At 41.7% G+C, this 20,616-nt stretch overlaps 1 protein-coding gene across 1 annotated transcript in view; it reads right to left on the reverse strand.

Moving 5' to 3' along the window:
- Positions 1 to 3,558: 3,558 nt before the first annotated feature.
- Pgap1 (post-GPI attachment to proteins inositol deacylase 1) overlaps positions 3,559 to 20,616 on the reverse strand; it is a 69,924-nt gene continuing 52,866 nt past the window's right edge. Inside the window, exons 21-27 of the mRNA XM_051153823.1 lie at positions 18,196 to 18,286; positions 16,955 to 17,152; positions 15,726 to 15,861; positions 13,809 to 13,859; positions 12,329 to 12,516; positions 5,376 to 5,480; positions 3,559 to 3,913 (exon numbers count right to left, since the gene is read on the reverse strand). Of these exons, the coding sequence (XP_051009780.1) occupies positions 3,775 to 3,913; positions 5,376 to 5,480; positions 12,329 to 12,516; positions 13,809 to 13,859; positions 15,726 to 15,861; positions 16,955 to 17,152; positions 18,196 to 18,286 (908 nt within the window). The 3' untranslated portion in view covers positions 3,559 to 3,774. The remainder of the gene's footprint in view (positions 3,914 to 5,375; positions 5,481 to 12,328; positions 12,517 to 13,808; positions 13,860 to 15,725; positions 15,862 to 16,954; positions 17,153 to 18,195; positions 18,287 to 20,616) is intronic.

Here is a 20,616-nt window from a genome sequence, read left to right on the forward strand (position 1 = left end):
CCTAGCCTACCTCCTGGCATTGGTGGATCCCCACCTCTCAAACATCTTTTGTGTTTTCATGCGTGCGCATGCTAATTCCGTATGTGCTCCTGTGTGTGGATACACACACGGGTGCAGGGAGAGCTCAGAGGGCGAGGACAGAGGTCGATGCTGGGTGTCTTCCTCTCAGCTGTGCTCCACCTTAGTTTTTGGGACAGGATCTTTCCCTGAACCTGTAGCTTTTCTATTTGGCTAGGCTGGATGACTGGCGACCCCCAGAGATCACCCGGGATTGCAGGCACACACCACTTAGCCCAGTCTCTCATGTGGATCCTGGAACTCTACACTCGGGTCCTCACGCTGGCACTGCAGGCGGGCACGTCGCTGTCTGAGCCATCTCTCCAGGCCTCCGCGTTCCCACATTCCTCCTGCAGCTTTGAGGAACCACTGAAAACTGAGCCCCACTTCACTTCGGCATCATCCATAAGAGGCATTTAAGAGGGTGGGGGGCTGAAATGAGCACATCCTGCGCCAAGCGATAAGTCTAAAGGGTTAAAAAGAAGTATAGAGACTTGACAATAAATAAGACAGTCGGTCTTGTGCTACTTTGTGAGCGCTGTGAAGATGTGTCACATTGACGTGTGTGACCACGTACTCAGCAGCGCTGCTCACCAGGCCCACGTGCTGGAGTTGCTTCTCTTTCTTCACTGTGAAACCATAGAGATACTATTGTGGTTCACGCAATAAAGGGTATCCATTTGTAGTTATGAAATTCCATAACTAAAACATGAGAATGATTAAAAGGGCTAATAATACATGATTAATATACATAATAGGGCGGCCTCAAAAATCAGTGTTACCCAACATCAACAGTTTCTTTAGAATCACTGCTACGAAGGTTTTCATTATGCTGAGATAACTAAGAAGAGTAAATTTTACTTACTTTTGGCACAAAATTTATCCAGACGGTGTGTGTGGCTCAATAGTTGAGAACATAATTAACGTATACAGGCTTCTGATTCGGTGCCTGGTGTGTTCGTGCATACGCTGCACACACAGCTGCAGCAGGCATTTCTATCTACCTATCAGGTCCAGGAGCTGGAGAGATGGCTTAGTTAAGCGTGCTTGCCGTTTTGGAGGATTTGAGTTTGGTTCCTAGCATCCGTATCTGCCAACTCATAACCACCTGTAACTGCAGCGCTGGGGGATCCACTGCCCCCTGCTGGCCGCAATGAGCACCTGCGCGCACACACACACACACACACACACACACACACACACACACACACACACACGAATCTTTAAAAGATTATCAGGTCAAGGTTATAATAGCAGTAACTGTATGGAGGTGTCTCAAAATTACCAAGCACTTGATGTTCTTAAGTGTCTGGTGTATACCCAATCTATTTACCAGCAAGAATCCAGTAGTTTAATATGCACGACATTTACTTTAAAAGCCAATTTCTTAAAAATAAAATCGTAACAGTGGAACTTAAAATTTGCTGCATTAACCTCCTGCTTATAATATTTGTGTAAAACATGAGATGTTGATATAAAAGAATTTTCCTTTCTTAAGAGATAGCAATATTCCTGATCAGACAGAGTCTACCTAGCTCTTTGTGTCTAAATGTTTGACGAGGATTCTGTCAAAGCACAGCCGTATGTGTCCATGTATGAGTGTGTATCTGTGAGTATAGGTGACAAATGGCCAAAGACCCAGACCATTGTTATCTGGAATATTTTTGCTGGCATAAATAAGTCATTCGGGCTTAGGAATAAGTATTTTCAGACAAAAAAAATTATGTGAACATTAGTGTGCATTAATACATACTGCCTCCGAGTAAACAACCAAACTTGCTATATCTTATTCATGGGCAGTACTGACTGAGCAGTTAGGAGACTTTAGAGCTCAGAAATAAATAATCATGGCTGTCAAAAAGTCTAAGACCAAGCACAGACGTGTGTCCAAACTAAGTATTCAGTTACCACCAAGTTGAGATTTGTCTGTAATGTCACCAGACAGAATGAGAGATGGCGAGTGCAGAGAGGCTGCACACGTCTAGCAAAATGTAAGCGAGTCTGTCCCTGTTTAGAAATGTGAGTGGAATGCCATGAGGAAACTGCATTATCTATCCACGCACTCTCGGGTACTGAATAAACATGACGGCATAGTTAATTCCTTTTGACACTTCTGGAACGAGAGACTAAACCGTCTGCCATGTCTAGCATAATGGCTCTCCTTTTAAAGTCTTAGTAAATGAAACTAGGAACACTTAGCAAGGATGAGGCTGATCGAGACATCAGCAGAATCATACAAACTCACTAACCTCTGTGGGAATAATATGATCCTGTGACTAATGCTGAAAAAGGAAAGCTCCACTGAAGAACTCCCAGGGGAAACGAGGCGGGTTGCTAAAGTGACGGAAGCGGAAGCAGTCCTCTGGTTGGCAGTGTTTGCTGAGAGGCTGAGATAACCGGTGTGATCGCAGATAAGACGAAGCCTGGCTCGCTAAGAACCATTCCCGGGTGCCAGGAGGGACGTACGTTCACTGATGCTGGGTGGCCCCAGGGAGAGGCACACATCTCAATGAAGGGCTCCAAGAAGCAGATCTGCCTCGGTTTGACTTTATTCTAACTGAAGGCGAAGAGCAACTATATTCTTCAGTCTCCCGACCTGGCTAAGAATGAACTATAGTTGGAAATGAAAGAAAATGTTATCCCCCTCCCCCTGCACTGGCAAAACAGCATCCTAGGAGTCACCTCTCTCTGCAAATGAGGACTCCATCCTTAACTGAGTGCCGGGGGTCTGCAGTCTCTTCAGGCAGTGTTCACACTGTCAGTACTAACGGAGTAACGGTTGCCCACTGTTCCTCCATTACTATACAGATTTTACATCAAGTGCAATATTATATTTATGTGGACACCCCTCCTGCCCACTAGACAAAAGATAACGCAAACCCAGAGAGGTGTTCCGGCCTCTGGAACTTAGTCGCTGTGATCATCTGTCATGACTGGAGGCACTTTTGGCAACCGTTGGGGCAGGATTTAAACCTGGCGCAGAGGCCATGCCAATGGAGAACCCGGAGGAGGACTCTTTTGGTAACAGATTTTTCGATGGATCTGTTTAGTGCTTCTAATATTCACAAGGAATACACAGTAAAATTCATATTGGAAGGCTCAGGAAATAATCATTGCTTTGAAACTGAACTGCTATGCTTAACAAAAAAGTCTCCCTTTGATTTGAGGCTCTTTTTCAAAGACAGATCAGGCTTAGTTCACCCAGGCTGCCAAAAACCGAGCAAAGACTCTTAGTGACTATTTTACTTCTGAGAAAACAGTTGGGACTTTTTAACACTCTTTTAAGACTTACTTTGAATATGTAAATTATACCAAATATAAAATCCACTTTTTTTTTTTTTAAAGGAAAGCCTGGTGAAACTGGAAGTTTCACAGAGACTGCAAGCAACAGTGCATCTCTAGGGCCTCAGGAAGGTTCCTGGGGTGGCTGCTGATGGCTCACCAGTATGTACAGGAGTCCCGAAGACAGAGGCCACCACGTCCCTTCACTACCTTCTTCAGCTATGACAAGTACACACATAGATGCTACGTCACAAGGTGAGTCATGCTGCAACTACGTCCCCTCAAGCATTACAAAACTAATTTCCTATTTTCAATACTGTAAAAATAGACTTGTCTTCTGCAAAGGACCTCACTGCTGGCGCTGGTGGGGCGGTGTGTTCGCGGTCTCACTGGTCCTAAAGGCATAGATCGTTTCCATCACTCTTAGCTCCAGCTCTACATAAAGTTGCACAACGCGTGGAATAAAAGGGGGATGACAACAAAACACGGAACCCTGTATAAGTGGGAGGAGCCGAAAGCAATCACACCAACAGCCAGAGGAAGCGGAAACTGTGAGGCAGTCTTCAGCAATTTACTGTAAAGAGACAGAGAAATACAAATTACTAGACAAACTACGTTGTGAGCCTCAAGGAAATATGTTAATCTTTAATACAGCTTTGGAAAGTTAATGTTATTTATTTATTTACTGGTATTTATTTACATTTTATTCATTTACTTATGGTTTTTCTGATCATCCTCTTATTATTATTATTTTTTTACTTGATGTATTATTTTGATTTGTTTGAGACAGAAACTCATTATGTAGCCTTGGGTGGCCTGAAACTTACTCTGTAGACCAGGTTAGCCTCAAACTCATAGAGACCTGCTTGTCTTTGCCTCCCAAATTGCGCAATGTGCACCACCATTCCCAGCTCTTATTTTTGTTTTTGTTTGTTTTTTTTTTGAGATAAGGTTTTGCGATATATGATATGACCCATGCTGGCTTTGAACTCATGATCCACTCTGTTCTCTAAATGCTGGGCTGATAGGAGTATGCCAAACCATCTGGCTTCTAAGTGATTTTAAATAATGTGATTGTTTTTCTTGAGACAGGGTTTCTCTGTATAGCTTTGGCTATCCTGGACTCACTTTGTAGACCAGGCTGGCCTCAAACTCACAGAGATCTGCCTGCCTCTGCCTCCCGGAGTGCTGGAATTAGAGGCACGTGCCAACACACCTGGCTCCAAAGTGCTTAATTTAATACTACCTAAAACAGCAAGATCAAATTTTAAAAAGGAAGAAAAACCCCTAATTAAACAAACAGCAGGGGAAGTACTGTTTTTCCAAGAAAAGAATCATGGTAAACCCCCTTTGATTTCACTCTCAAAATGGAGAAACTGAGGCTAAGAGGGTAAGTCCATAAACACAGAGCCATTAAATGGCCAAGTCAAGATTTGCTCTTATTTATTTGAGACATGGGCCAATGTAGCCCAGGCTGGCCATCAGCTCTATATAGCTGAGGATAACCTTGGATTTGGGTTCTCTGGCTTTTCCCTCCCGCCACTCAGAGCCCAGTCCCGCAGCAACACTCTCCCAGCTGCGCCTGACACCAGAACACCCTCAGGAGTCTCTGAATGGGCTGAAAGGGCTCCCAGGGCAAAGACCCATCTCAGACCCAAACACAACCATAAAGGCTGACTCCACCCTAATCCTTAAGTACCTAGTACTCAGCTGATGCAGAAGGTCACTGCTTTAGCTATAGTTCCGTCTTCTTACATCTCACCCCTATAGACTTTTGGGAAGTAAAATCTTAGATATCATATCATTAAGAGTTAAATTTTAAAAGAAAAACTCACTATTTTCTAACAAAACTACTACAATTAAGAAAACAAGCACAATATATTTGCATATGAACTACACTTGCATGTAAATGATAGGTCGCCTTGTGGCTTTACTTTTAGAAACAGTCAAATTAAATATGGATAAAGCGTAAGCTTCAAGAAATAAAAGTGCTAACATTCAGTGACAGATGGAAGAAATGACTTAAACCATTATACCTTGACTTTACTGAAGCCGTGTGAGTATTTCCAAGAATCGCTATAGCGGGAATAAGGAAAAATGCCAGGGGTTTGCAAGGGTCAGGATTAAGTTTAAAATAATACCTAGGATAAAAAGAAAACGTTTACCAACAAAGCAGAACAGGCAGTTTTAAATGATCAGAATCAAATGAATGAATTAAAAAAAAAAAAAAAAAAGGCCCAGTAACAAGACAGTCACAAGATGCTAGGCTGCTCATGAAGACACTAGTAACAATTCCTGCTCTTCAATCGTCCTTGCACTTGGGATTTTACACTGTGTATTATGCCTGGGAAGCCTAAGGAAATAGACACTCAAACCTAACTAAAAGGCTCACACAGCTCTGAATAACAAATGACTTAAACTATGTTAAGATGGCCCTGTATGGAGGCTGGGAGTACAGTAATTCTCCTTAGCTTTTAAAATTCATGGTTTCCTCAACCTGCAGTCATTGGCAGAATTCCATAGCCACTGGGAATCTGGCCTTTTCCTCAATTCTGACTAAATTTGAACAAAATTGTGGATCTTGACTAAAATACGAACCAGAGAAGGGACAGCAACATCAGGTAACCTTTGATTTTGTTTCCTAACTGGTTTTGATTTTTCAGCCTGATGTGAGAGGGACCAGAAGTTCCAACCACGAGTGAGCCGGGCAGCCAGGACAACAGGGTTAGGGTTAGGGACCACAAGGGATGGCCCTGGCAAGGGTGGGAGGGGACAGATAAACAGCAGCTAGGGCTGGCTGTGAAGTGCGCAGGCCCACCAGTCAGTGAGGGTCAAGCCTCATCGCGTGTGCGCTTCTGAGCTCTGAACTCCGAGCCTGCTGTGGGCTGCCTCTGGAGCTGTCCCTCGGCCACATGAGGTTTGCTAGTGGGCAAGTCTGACGGCTCTGAACTCAGGTCTGGTGGATCCTTTGATTTCCCCAGTTTCTTCCTTGCCCTGCTGGACAGGGTCTGAAGGCACTGAGCTCAGGAGGCAGATTCTAGGTTCCCTGGATTTTCTGCCATACTTTCACTCAATAGAATCTCTATGTCTTTAGTGTGCCTATCCAAGTTAGAACATAGGACTCTGCTTGTTTTCCTCAAAGTAGGAAAGGGTCTTGGAAGCGAGTGGGAACCTTACTGGGCAAGCCACAGTGCTCGGCAGGCAAAGACATATTTCTGAAGGGCATGCAGCCTTGAGGAGGACCACATACCCTTAAGCCACCTGGCCCTCAGCTGCATACAGCTCCAGATATGGTGGTACCTGTTATGATCCTACATATGGCGCATGCCGGTGTTAGAAGGAAAACCCCCTTAAATCTTTGAGATTTGTAATTGTTCATTTTGTTGTTCTTTTAGCTTTCCATTGTATTTTGTATCATTTTAACTTTCTTGCATATTTTATTCCTTTTATCTTCATCTAATTGTATTTAATGTTTTCTATTTTGCACTCAGATATTTCCGTTGTTCCTTTCCTATCGTGCTCTTTGTTTTACTTATTTCTTCTCTCTTTCCTATCCCTCCATTATCACACTCCTTTATTGCGATTTCTACCTTTGCTGACTTTTAACCTTATAGGTTATTACCTATAATTTTCACCACTTTCTTTTCTGTGGTTGTTAGTGGTGTGCATCAACTGTTCTGAATTGATTTCTTGATTTGTTTTGTTGTGACTTGAGTTGTTTTTGTCTGTTTTGTTGTGGTAGTATTGTGGTTTTGACAGTATCTTTTCCTCTCTCTGAGCAACACTGGGATTAAGTCCTCAAGAGAAGACCATGGGCTACAAAGGCTCCCCCACGTAAAACTGGACGAAGTACCAACCCCAGCGGACAAGCAAGACACAACACAGATGTGAGAAATGGGCACCCTAATCTTGCAGAAGGTTCATAACTGTAGCGGTTGAAAAGACACCGAGATGGTTGAAATAGCAAAGAAACCAAAGCCTTGTTTTAAAAGACAATGGCTTCAAAGAAGGTTCAAAGAAGCAGTAGGATATATTAAAGATTCAATAAAAGGCTTGGATCAGAAATTCAACTGAGGTGGGAGACTCAGAAAAGACATGTGGCTTCTGAAAAAGCCAAATAGAATCGTAGAAATGAAAAGCTCAATAATTACTATAAAAATCCAGTGGTGAGTCAACAATAGACCATATCAGGTAGAAGAAAGAATGCCAGGGAATGGAAGACAAGGATATGAAATAATCTTATTCATCTGAAAAAGAACGCAAGCGGGTGAGAAAGGAAGAAAAAAACAAAAGTTACGAGCACAACACCCAGGGCTCCTGGGAAATGAAGGAGCCAAACTCTGTAGTGTATCTGAGGAAACTGAGGCAGAAACTAAAAACTCGGGAAATATGTCCAATCCGATGAAATTTACACAGAAAATCCCCCACACCTAGGAAAAGGAATCAGCATATAGTTATAAGGGGCCTTAAGAACCATGTATGGACGTGATGAGAGAGGAACCGCCCTACATCCTACTACAGTTAAACACACGAGGCTCAGAACAAAGAACACGGACAGTGGTAAGAAAGATGTCAAGCCCCATCTGAAGGGAAGCCCCTCAGAATGACAGCATGTCTCTCAGCAGGCACACCAAAGGATACGCAAGAGGGAGGTGATATCTTTCCTTTTCGGTTGGTTTTGACACAGAATTTTGCTGTGGAACCCAGATGGGGCTGGAGCTTACTTTCTGCCTCAGGCTGACCTTGAACTTTTGAACCCCACAGTTTAGACTCTTCCATGCTAGGGTTACAGGTGTGTGCCAGCACATATGGCTTGAACTGATGCAAGCCCTGACACAGACTAACTGCTAACTAGGATACCTTACCCAGTGCTGGTTAGCTTTTCTTAAATCAACATAAACAAGTCACCCAGAAGGAAGGAAGCTCGGCTGAGGATTGCCTCCACCAGACTGGCCTGTGGGCATATCTGGGGTGTGCTTTTTTCTTCTTCTTCAAAGCAATGGTCGATAGAGGAGGGGCCAGCCCGCCGTGAGCAGGGCTGTCTCTGGGCAGGTGTGCCTGGGTTCTATGAGAAAGCAAGCTGTTCCTCCAGGAATTCTGCATCAGGTCCTGACTCCGGGAGTTTGCCTTTAACTCCTTCCTTTAGTGACGGACTGTTAACTTGTAAGCCAAACCCTTTCCTCCTCAAGTTGGCTTTGGTCAGGGTGTCCCCCTAACACAAGGCAAACTAGGACATGCAGCAGTTATCCTTCTGATTTTAAGCAGAACCAAGTACCGTCATGCTAAGGACTAGCGAGAGTACTTCGGGGATATGAAAGGAGCAGAAGAAGGTACTTAAGGAAACACCACGCACAAAAGGAAGAAAGACACACCCAAGGCATGAGAACCATGGAGGGAATCTCAGCAGAAAGTCAGCAACTACATGAGACGTACGAACGAATCGAACATTAGTAACAGTATGTAAGTGAACTTCTAAGATGAGGGAGAAATTAGTGCACACTTTCCAATAATCGCACTAACACAAACAGTCCTAACTATCCAGTTAAGATATAAATTGGCTGAACTGTGTGTGCCCTCTGAAAGGAACTCAGTTCCCTGACAAAGACATGCCTGGAGTGAACGTGCAAGGATAGGAAGGTAATCGTTCCAATCTGAGGTAAATAAAAGTAGCCACACTGGTAGCTGACAGAGCAGAAGTCATGAAAAATAAAATAGTCTGAAGAGGTAAAGAAGGTACGTACTATCAATGAAGGAAACAGTCCATCAAGAAGATATATCAAGGGCTTGAGAGACAGCTCAGCATTTAGGAGTGCGGTTTACTCTTGCAAGGGGCTAGAGTTGGTTTCCAGCAGCCATGTCGGGTAGGTCACAACCACCACACCAGAGGATCGATTGCCTCTGTCCTTCAAAATGCACTTGCACTCATGTGGATATATGCACACACAGACACACACACTCATACATAAAGTTAAAAATAAGATAAGTACCCCCATAGCAATTAAAAATATCTATGATGACTGTTGGGGCAATAAAGTTCATAAAATAAATGCTACTGGTACAGTAACAGTGGATGCCACCCACATTCCCTCATCAAAAGTTTGGTCATGTATCCACACACCCCTCCTTAAAATTTCAGATTAAATTACTTCAAATACAAGATGTTTTTAATAAATACCACTAGCATATCCTACCCACCATCTGTGAAATATACATTCCTAGCAGCCTACAGAACTTTCTCCAAAATAGAACACATTTTAGGACTTAAAACAAGTCTTAATTTTAAGACACTAAAATAATTTTTTTGTATCTTATCAAATCATAACAGAATAAAATTCAAATAAACAACAAAAAGAAACTATAAAAATGATACAAGAACATGGAATTTAAACAATATGCTTTTGAGTGATCAGTTGGGTTGATTTCTTTAATCAAGGGAAATTTAAAAATCTGTAGAATCAAATGAAAACGAAACATCACTTAGCAGAAGTTCTAGGATAAAGAGATTCAACAGGAAGGTTATAGCTATAAGGACCTACATTAAACACACACACACACACACACACACACACACACACACACACACACACACACACACACAACCCCAAAATAAAACAGATCTCAAGTAACCTAATGATGTGCTCGAAGGTCTTTGAAAACGGAACAAATTAAACTCTAAATCAGTAGACAGAAGTAATAAACATTAGGACAGAAATGAATGAAATGGAGACTCAAGAAACAATAAAAGGGAGCACTGAGATAAACAGTGGGTTCTCTGCAATGGTAAACAATACTGACAAACTGTTAGCCAAGCTAGCCATAACAATAGGAGAGAAATAAATTAATAAAAATAAAAACAAAGAGAAGTGATAGCACTGAGATCTGGAGGATCATTATGGACTATTTTGAGAACTTGTATAATAATAAAACTGAAAAAAAAAAAAACAAACCTAAAAGACGAAAATGATAATTTTCTAGACAGACTTTGATCTACATACAATTGATCCAAGAGGATATAAACAATTTAGCAGATCTATTACAAGCAATGGAAAATGTCTCCCAACAGAGGAAAGCCCAGGGACAGACTGATTCTATCAGCTCAGTCCACAAAATAGAAAGAACACTCCCAAATAGTATATAAAACAGCACCAGGCATGTCCCCTAATACGATGAAGATGCAACAAAGAGGAAACTATAGACCCATCTCTCTGATGAAACAGTGCAACAATCCTTGATCACTTTCAAACTGAGTTCAACATCACAGTCAAAAGATGTCATCCAGTTGCTTTCATTCCAGGGATGAATGAAAGGACGCAGACACGCACAAATAAAACAACATAACTTAGTGCACGAACAAGACCAAGGGCAAAACCCACATGATCATCTCATTAGATTAAAAAAAAAAAAAAAAAAAAAGCCTTTGATAAAATTCAGTATCCTTTCAGGAAAAAGCCCTAAAGAATCCAAGACAAGAATAGCTCATCAAAGTAAAGAACAGACCAACCTACTTAATGCTGACTGGGAGAAACGCTGCAGGGATGTCGTCTGCCTACTCTCATTCAGTAGAATGCTTGAGGTTTTGGTCAGACCAATAAAGCAAGAAAATAAAATAAAAGGGATAAAAATAAAAGGTCAAACTATCCCTCTTAGAATAAAATATGATCCTCTACCCCAAAAATTCCATTAGGGAACTCTCAGATCTCATAAACATTTTCAGCAAAGTAACTGCACACAAAACCCACCACGTTTCAATTCTCCAGTAGGGAACACACTGAGGATGAGATCAGAAAAACAAAACCATGGACAAACAGCCTTTAAAGAGTCAGTCAAATGGCCAGGAATAAACCAAGGAGGCTAACGATCTCTATAATGAAACGTATACACCACCAAAGAAAGGATTTGAGATGAATCCTAGAGGCTTGAAAGATCTTCTATAATTACGGATCAGCAGAGTGAATGTTGTAGAAATGGTTGTATTGTACAAAGCAATCAACGGATTCAAGTGGATCCTGAGAAAATGCTAATGGATGCCAAACAGCCTTCTTGTACTTTCACATCTTTTTGAAATTTTTCACGTGTTAGAGAAAATATGCCATATCCATTTTTCTGAGTGTAGCTTATTTCACTTAACACAATAACCTCCAATTTCCGTCCATTTTCTTGCTAACAACATGATTTTGTTTTTTATGGCTGAATACTCCACTGTGTAAACATGCTGAACTTCCTTTATGCATTCATGTTAATGAGCATCTAAGCGCATTCATAACTTTGCAATTGTTGATATTCTGTGTTGGTCATTTGCTGGCACCCCTGTTGTACGTAGTATTCTTTTTCCACTCAGGATGGCTTTGGCTATTTGGAATCCACTGTGCTTCCAAATACATTTTAACAGGGCTTCATTTCGCCTCCTTGGTTAGGTTTACTCCTAGGCATCATACTAACTTTTTTTTGTTTGTTTGTTTGTTTGTTTTTCGAGACAGGGTTTCTCTGTGTAGCCTTGGCTGTCCTGGACTTACTTTGTAGACCAGGCTGGCCTCAAACTCACAGAGATCTGCCTGCCTCTGCCTTGCGAGTGTTAGGATTAAAGGCGTGCACCACCATGCCCAGCTCATACTAACTTTTTTTAAAGGCTGTTCGTACGTGTTCGTACGAGGAAGGGACCAACAGGAAAGAGAATCTGGGACAAGAGAAGGTGACCTCCATAGTAACAGGCATGTATGGAAATATTACAATGAAACCCATCATTTTATATGCCACATATAATAAAAGTAGTTTATATATTACTGTTTTTGTAAAAATTACAAATCATTTTCTTTGGCAGGTTTTTGGAGAATATTATCTCAAAACTTACAGCTAACGAGGGAATGGAAACACACTGAAAACAAATCCCAGGCAATATATATCTTCCCCATGGAGTGTCAGGAACCCAGCCCGGCTCTATTAAGATTTATTGTCTGACCTCCACAAACAGTAATTCCAGAAAGAAACGCACCTAAGGTTCTTTAACCAATAGATTAGGGACGGCATGCTGAGCAGCACGACCCACGCCAGCAGGTTGATCACGGTGCTGTGCATGCGCAGACTGTCCTCAGCATCGCTGACAGACAAGCGAAGACTCTGCACGGAGGAGTCCTTATGGTGGTTGGACTTTTTTTCACTTCTTCTTGAGTGTTTGGGATTCTAGAAAGCAATAAAAACAAGAATGTCAAGATATAAATAATCAGAAATAATTTCAAGATATTGTTTAGAATCAAACTAAATTGCTAAACCATCTTTTCATTACCAAACATAAATGAAACACCGAGATTACTTTGTTAAAGGTATTTTAAAATTGCTCTCATCATGAGAGTGTTATTAGTTTTTGTTTTGTTTGAGATGGGGTCTTGCTATGTTACCCTGGCTTGTCTCAAACTCTTGGGCTCAAACCGTCTCTCTGCTTCAGCCTCCTGTGTGCTGTGTGAAATGCCAGGCTGTGTGACCATGGTCAGCTACATTCTCTTCACTTCTTATTTTTATTGTTAGGAATAACTCAAAATAAAATTTAAATTTAGCTGTTTTTTTTTTTTTTAACACAGCAAGTGATGAAGGTAACCTAGGAACAAGTGAAACTGAGCACGAGTCAAGTCTGTTTTAATATTCTTCAACTTTGCCTAAAGTTACTTAAATTCATAATTACTTTTAAACATTATAAAATCCTAACCTCCTACCCCTAAACTTCAAAACACAACATCAATAACAAAATCAAATGTAAGCTTTCTTAAGTACTTTTGTGGGGCCCCAGAGGGACCCATATTCAAAACTCCTGAGAAACACTGAGGCCCCAAAAGGCTTGATCTAGGGGCCAAGCCAGCTCTATAACAGGCTTCAGTTTCTTGTCAGTTCAGAGCAGGCCTAAGCCTCCATTCCTCAGAAATGAGCTCAGTGGTCATTGGAAATACTGCAGAAAAAGGGCAGCCAATGAGAAACAGCCTAACCATGTGGCTGGAGATTGCTTAAGGTTAGTTTACTGCTGGTCTAATTGCTTAAGGAAGATTTACAACAGGCCTGGACATCTCCTGCCCTATGATTAACTCCTGACCTCTGACCTACTGAGGGTAGGTTGCCTGCATTTTCTCAGATTGCAGGCTTTCTAGTGTGAATGGTTAGTTAGCCCTCCTTGGAATTCCCTTCACTGCCCTTAAAGAGAGCCTGTGAGCTCACCTGGGTTGTCATTATGTGATCTAAGTGGATTCCAGCAAGCTAATGGTTAAGTAACCCCGCCCCCAGGAATTCCCCTGAAGGCCTTTAAAGAGAGCCTTCGAGCTCACCTGGTGGGTGCTATTGTGTCTAAGAGGTGACCCTAGCATGCTCGATTTCGGTAGAATAAGTGCTCTTTGCTGCTGGCATACCATTTGAGTCTGGGGTCTTTCCTTCAGCGCGTTTCTGGCTCTAACACTTTCATACTAACTATATGGTTAGAAACTAAAACTTACCACTGGCTGGTTGTTTTTAAAGGTTGTTAGGCTGGCTTGGAGATGAACAACCTAGGAGGAGGAAATTCATTTAATTTTACTTGTATTTGGAAGAAAAACAATGGACTTTTTAAAAAAGTTAAAACTGAGAAGCATTATAATCTGAAAACTTAAAAAATATGGCTGGAGATATGGCCCAGTGACCAAGAACACTAAGTGCTTTTGCATAGGGCCTGGTTTGGTTCTAAGCCCCCACAGGGCTCATAAGCCTCCCTAACTTTACTTCTGGGGGTTCTGATGCCATCTGCTGGCTTCCATGGGCAGTGCACACACAGTGCAGAAGAAACAGTCATACACCTAAAATAAAAATAAGCAATAATGAAAACATTTTAAAAAAATAAACAACCAGGCTTCATTTAAACATTGAAAAACAGTATTTTATGAAAGATAGGTCACAGCAAATGCTAACTTTTATGTATTTAGGAAGAAAAACACAAAAAAGGAAACAACGCAAACTTCTAGAATATTCAGAGACGTTTTAAATCCTGTGCATTTATGTTCAAATACTGAGTTGCTACAGCAATTTACATGTCTCATAGGTCAAGAGTTTGACCATATTCAATATTATATAAAAATATTTAATTGTATGTGGTGGTAAAATACCTACAAGACTTGGAAGAACATTTATAAATTTATTATTTCCCTTACATTAAATATCTGAGGGAGTTTTGCCTATTGAGACAGTTTTTTTTTTAATCTAATTAAAAAAAAAAAAAAAGAAACCAGAACCTAACCATACCATTTATAAACTCAAGTAACTCTAGACAGCTTTTCAGATGCACAGAAGCTCTCGTTAGAAAACTAAAAGTAATTGACAGTGTGCAAATCTTCGTGTTTAAAAAGAGGCAGAGAGAACCTTGTTTAAAAGTGAAAACAGCAGGCTACCAAGAAGAGGTTCGATACCCTATGAGCATATACAGGGGAGGAGGTCCCCCTCAGTCACAGTCATAGGGGAGGGGTGTAGGGGGAAATGGGAGGGAGGGAGGAATGGGAGGATACAAGAGATGGGATAAAAATTGAGATGTAATATGAATAAATTAATAAAATATATATTAAAAAGAAGTGAAAACAGTTATCTAGCGTGGGGTCAACAGCGCACTCATATGACCAATGCACCACGCATGTAGCCTGTAGCCTCCTGGATGCCCTGCAGAGCTGGTAGCTTACTCGGTGTTTTCTGCTTCTCCCATAAAACCAGCAGCTTCATCTTTGTTATCATTGCCTCTGATTCTTCAGCAACACATGTCCGCGTTTATACACGGCTGGGACATGATTAAAACTAACAAAACGTGGGCTGGAGAGATGGCTCAGTGGTTAAGAGCACCACCTGCTTTTCTAAAAGTCCTGAGTTCAATTCCCAGTAACCACATGGTGGCTCACAACCATCTGTAATGTAATCTGATGCCCTCTTCTGGCCTGCAGGTGTACATGCAGACAACACTGTATACATAATAATAAATAAATCTTTAAAAAAAAAAAAAAAAAAAAAAAAAAAAAAACCTAACAAAACGTTTCCATTTCTGACTCATCCTCTGAATGGTGTGAGTGGATCTGGCCTAGTAAAATGTTTAAAAAGCCAATATTTGTAAGAGCAAAAAGCAACCTAAAACAGATTACATCTCTCTCCCTTTGTTTTAACCAAAATCCCAATTCAGACCAATAATTTCAATTCTATTCTTAACTAAGTATAACTTCAATAACCAAGGTGCAAAAACCAAACCAAACTGAACAAACCAAAAACCTTTGCCCCACCTTTCTGATATAAAAAGGTTGCATTCAGAAAAAAAAATCACAATTTTTCATTAATAGTGCCCATGAGGCGATCTACAGGTAACTAACACAAAGGCCAGGCCCTCTGGCTTTACTGATCCAACATACCTTGAACATATAATACAGATAAGACAGAAGTATGGCGAACGCTCCACAAGTTGTCCAACTCACTATGAGAAAGACAACTGTCAGAACAGGTAAGTCTGGCGACATCACCTTGATGTCTTTTGGAAGTTCAGCAGGTCTGCAATAAAAAAAGAGCCAAGTTTTTAAAATACAGTAAATATATGTATTCACATAGTCCACAAAAGACAAGGCTGAGGACCCCTCGTGTCACAAAAGGACATTCCAATCCGTGACCTCATTGGTAGGCCACAGCCAAAATACACGTGAACTAAGGAAACCGGTGTAAAATAATCTTCAGGCTACGCGTATAAAGTGATATAAAACAAACGCATTTCGTATTTGGAGGTTGGCCCCATCCTCAAGATTTTTCATTAGGTATATGCAAATATTTCAAAATCTAGAGGGTCTGAGGTTGGAAATGCCTAACGGCTTGAGCATTTCAGATGGGCACTGAGCCCAGAGTGCTCAACCAGCTGCTCTGCTGTGAGGAACACAGAATAAATGCATGAAGCACTTCTCAATCAAGGTCAGATGTCATAAACATGTCTATAACACACCAGGATGATTATTTCAGCCATCCTGTGACTTTTACTAAGGAAGGAAACATGACAGTCCTTGGCAGCGCCTGTGCCGCGCATGCCCAGCCCTGACAGAAGGACACATTTCTGCCTGCAATGCCTGAGATCTCGCTGACAGAGACCTGAGAAGGACCAGAGAACTCGAGGGAAGAAGCAGTCCGTGTAACGTCCCCCATTACAGGAAACCATGTCACAGCCATGCTGCACGCAGGGAGGACTGAAAAGAAAACTAGACTTGGGGTTTCATCAGAAAGGCGCCAAGCAACCTTACATTCGAGCTGCCCGTGGGACTGTAACACACCTCCAGCCGCCGTTCTCAGGGCTTTATCCATGCGTCCAGGTGGTAAGGACCAGGACAGAAGTGCCCTACCTTCGAGTTTGATAACAGAAGCCAGCCTCCTTATTTACAAAATGAGTGACGACTAGCAATTTTACGATTCCCTATTGAAATGTATATGTGTGTGTGCATAAGATGGCATATTTCCCCTTCCTCTCTCCTTGTCCTCTTTTCAGTCCCGAGGATCAAACTCAGGTGCTGGCAAGTACTAGACACAAGCTCTTGCACCAGCCTACACCTGGCTCTTACAGTTTCCTCATTGAGCTCGGTAAGAAAGCTTTTTAGCATAACTTTACCTTTTCAGGGCGAGCCACAGCGAAGAAAGGAGCTGCACAGAGGTGGAAGAGAGCAGGCCGCTCCAGTACGCTGTGCATGTTCCAAACAGAAAGAGAATCAAGGACACAAGGGGAAAGCACATACTCTGACTAGTTAAAACGATGGCGTCTAACTCCGGCAGCAACACCGCGTCCCAGAGTTCCTTAAACCACTTATACCTGTAAAACGGACAAACAAAACCATAAAACAGACGCACAACCAAACAAGAGCCCAACGACTGTTGCTTAGCTGCGGTTTACTTGAGATGTCTAGCCATTTACCAGAGCCCCTAAAGTGCTAAAATAGTTTGCAAAATAGACTGAAAACAAATCGTGCTTCTTCTTTTTTTTTTTTTTTTTCACGCACATGCTCATGCGGCTCAAGCTGGCTGTGAAGTGTAGATCTTCCTGCCTCCTGCTGGTTCACAAGTGTGTGTGCACTCACGCGTGGTTTTTACTTCTTTCCCTTCTGTGTGTGTTCATGTATGAGTGTGTGCACGCGAGTGAGCACGTGAGTGAGCACACATGCGTGTGCTGCACACAGACTGAGTATCTTCCTCTCCAGCTCTATGCCTTGAGACCCTTGAGAGAGGGTCTGTCTGTCACTGAATTGAAGTTTGCTATTCCAGCCAGCAGGCTCTTGGGATCCACTGTCCTTTCCCGGTCAGTGCTGGGGTTTTAGAGGTACAGGATTCCAACTCACATGTCCACAGTGAGCACTTCTACCCACCAAGTGAACTCATCTGTCCTCGGTTCCTAATTCTTTTGAACAGTGAGTCTATGACCATTATGTATGGGAGTCCAGGGCCGCAGGACTACTTTCTTCCTTTCAGTCCCTATGTGAACTAATACAGTGTTTAGCTGCTTCGAGTCAGGAAGTCAACAGCTATTTAGAATGACAGAATGAGAAAGAAATGATTCTTAGTAAAAAAAAAAAAAAAAAATTACCAGATGTGAGCAACAGATATTAACTAGGTTAAAGTTTAAGCTTTTAGATTTTTAGACACATACATAATAAAAATAAAAATCTATAATCACTTTTGAAATGATTACACTACTGAAAATAAAAACTGACAGACATAAATTGGGCCTTTTCCTAAAAGAAAATTCCAATTTAATAAAATATATCAACTGCCAAATATATATGAAAGTTCGTATTACATTACGAATCAAAAACCTCATTTTTTACAGACAATGTTAAAATCACAGACAATAAAACTTACCCCAACAAAAACTTAATCATAATTACAAATGGGTCAACTTTGTATGGCTTGGCTTCTTTATCCAACATTGTAGCATATTCTAAGCAATAACCTGGCGATGAAAGAAAATCATTTGTGTGAAACAAAGAATTCACAGTAATTAAACAAAGATACTTTGTATCACAATGCCAGCAGTAAGGTATCACAAAAGAACACCATTGTGTGCCAAAGCTGTATGGGTCTATAGCTTTACCACAGAGAGTGCTTGCAAAGGTTCACCGTAATCCACACATCTCCTCATCTATCAAGCAAATGTAGGTGTCAGAGCCAGGGCTTATCAATGTATATTTTTATAAATGCTGACACGTGACTTTAGATACTTTTACTGAGATATAATTCGTACGCCATACAACCATCCACTGGAAGTCCACTCGATCAATGGCGTTTGGTATATTTATTTGGTTATGTGCCATCACTACGATCAGTCTCAGGACGTGCTCGTTCCCTCATTTGCTTTCAAATTTTCCACTGTTTGTAATCACTAATCTATCTTTTGTCACTATAGATATTCCTATCCTGAACACATATATAAATGGAATAAATCATGTATTAGCCTTGTGATTAGCCTCTTTCATTCAACACTTGTCAAGACTCAACCACATTTTAACATGTATAGAATTTTTTTGAGGTGCCAGGGATCAAGCCTAGTGAGGCCTGTGAAGGCATGCCAGGCAAGTTCCCCAGCCCCTCATATCTCTTAGCAAGTGCTTTGCTTGTAAATTATCATGAATATTTTATTTTATGATTATTATGAATAATTATTATTAATATTATGAAAACATTACTGTGGATATTTGTGTACATGTTCTTATATGGATGAAAGCTTTCAATTCTCTTTGGCATGTTCCTAAACACAGAGATGCTGAGTTTACGGTAGGACAGAACAGCCAGGTTGGTTTTCAACAGCTGTGTACGAAGGCTGCAGCTTCTCTACTTCCTTATTAGCATATTATTATTTTTTGAATTTTTAAAAATTTATTCATATTACATCTCAATGGTTATCCCATCCCTTGTATCCTCCCATTCTTCCCTCCCTCCCATTTTCCCCTTCCTCCCCTCCCCTATGACTGTGACTGAGGGGGACCTCCTCCCCCTGTATATGCTCATAGGGTATCAAGTCTCTTCTCGGTCTTATTAGCATATTATTATTATTATCCCTTTACTATACTCATTCTAGTGGGTACAATCTACAGGTGGCATGATTTGCATACTTGCTGCATGACTACCTCCTAATTTGTTTGAGGCATATGCATACGTTTACATTCTCCAGGACGGCTAGTTCCAACTATCCCTAGCGTCTCCACAGACAAGCCAGCAATTCTGTGAGTCAGAGTCAACTATCAGTCTGTGGGAACAAAGCAGTACGAAGTGTCTCTTTTCTTTTTTCTGAGAAGCCTTTTCTGTGTAGCCTTGGCTGTCCTGGAACTCACTCTGTAGACCAGGCTGGCCTCGAACTCACAGAGATCCTCCTGCCTCTGCCTCCAGAGTGCTGGGATTAGAGGCGTGTGCCACTACCACCTAGCTGAAATGTCTCTTTTCAAAATGCAGCAAACATATATCATAGGCTGGCTCATGTCCTCCTGCCAGAATAGCCCCAGGTCTAAAACTCAGAGGGCAACAGCTGCATGTTCTTTCTATGTGCTGAACTTAGTCTGCATGTATGTATATGTATGTGTGCATATAAATGGGCACAAACAAGAGTCACTCCTAAGATACAAAGGAGGCCAAGGAAAAAAATGGGAAGGTGCCGAGGAGCTGGGGGACCACAAAAGGACACAGGACATGAGGAGAGATTAGTGGCGGGGGGCGGGGGAGGTGGGGTACCAATTGCAGCACACTTTGTTTGCAAAAAGCCACTATGATATTTCATGCTTTGTATGGTAATTGTTCAAAAGGCCAGTTCTGGGACAGACCACATTTCTTTCCTTTCCTTGGCATACAGGTTAACAGACTAAATATTAACACTAAATTCACAGACGCTATTAAAGGGCATTGGAGTTCTTTGAAGATCATTAAAAGAACCGAGTAGTAAGAAATAAAAAAAAAGATTTGGTACAGAGAAATGGTGAGGAGGGCCCCTGGCATTACATAGCTTGGCCTCACTCTCTCCCCATCCCACACCTCTGCAGAGCCACCCTGCCCTCCGCTTTGCTGGCCCTGTGGACAAGCTTCTCTGGGCAGTAGCAGAGCAGAACCGGAGAACTAAGCCTAAGATTTCCCCACCTTCCCTGCAAGGCCACGTGGCAGGAAGCACACCTTGTCTTCTTCAGACACGTGTAAGAGCTTCAACAAGCAGTAATGAGGCATCGGCTCAGAAACTAGGAGAAAAGGGATGGCTAGGACACGAGGGAGGAGAGACACAGGGAAGGCGAGGAAGGAAAG

The sequence above is a fragment of the Acomys russatus genome, chromosome 12 (assembly GCF_903995435.1).
Source record: "Acomys russatus chromosome 12, mAcoRus1.1, whole genome shotgun sequence".
NCBI lineage: Eukaryota > Metazoa > Chordata > Mammalia > Rodentia > Muridae > Acomys > Acomys russatus.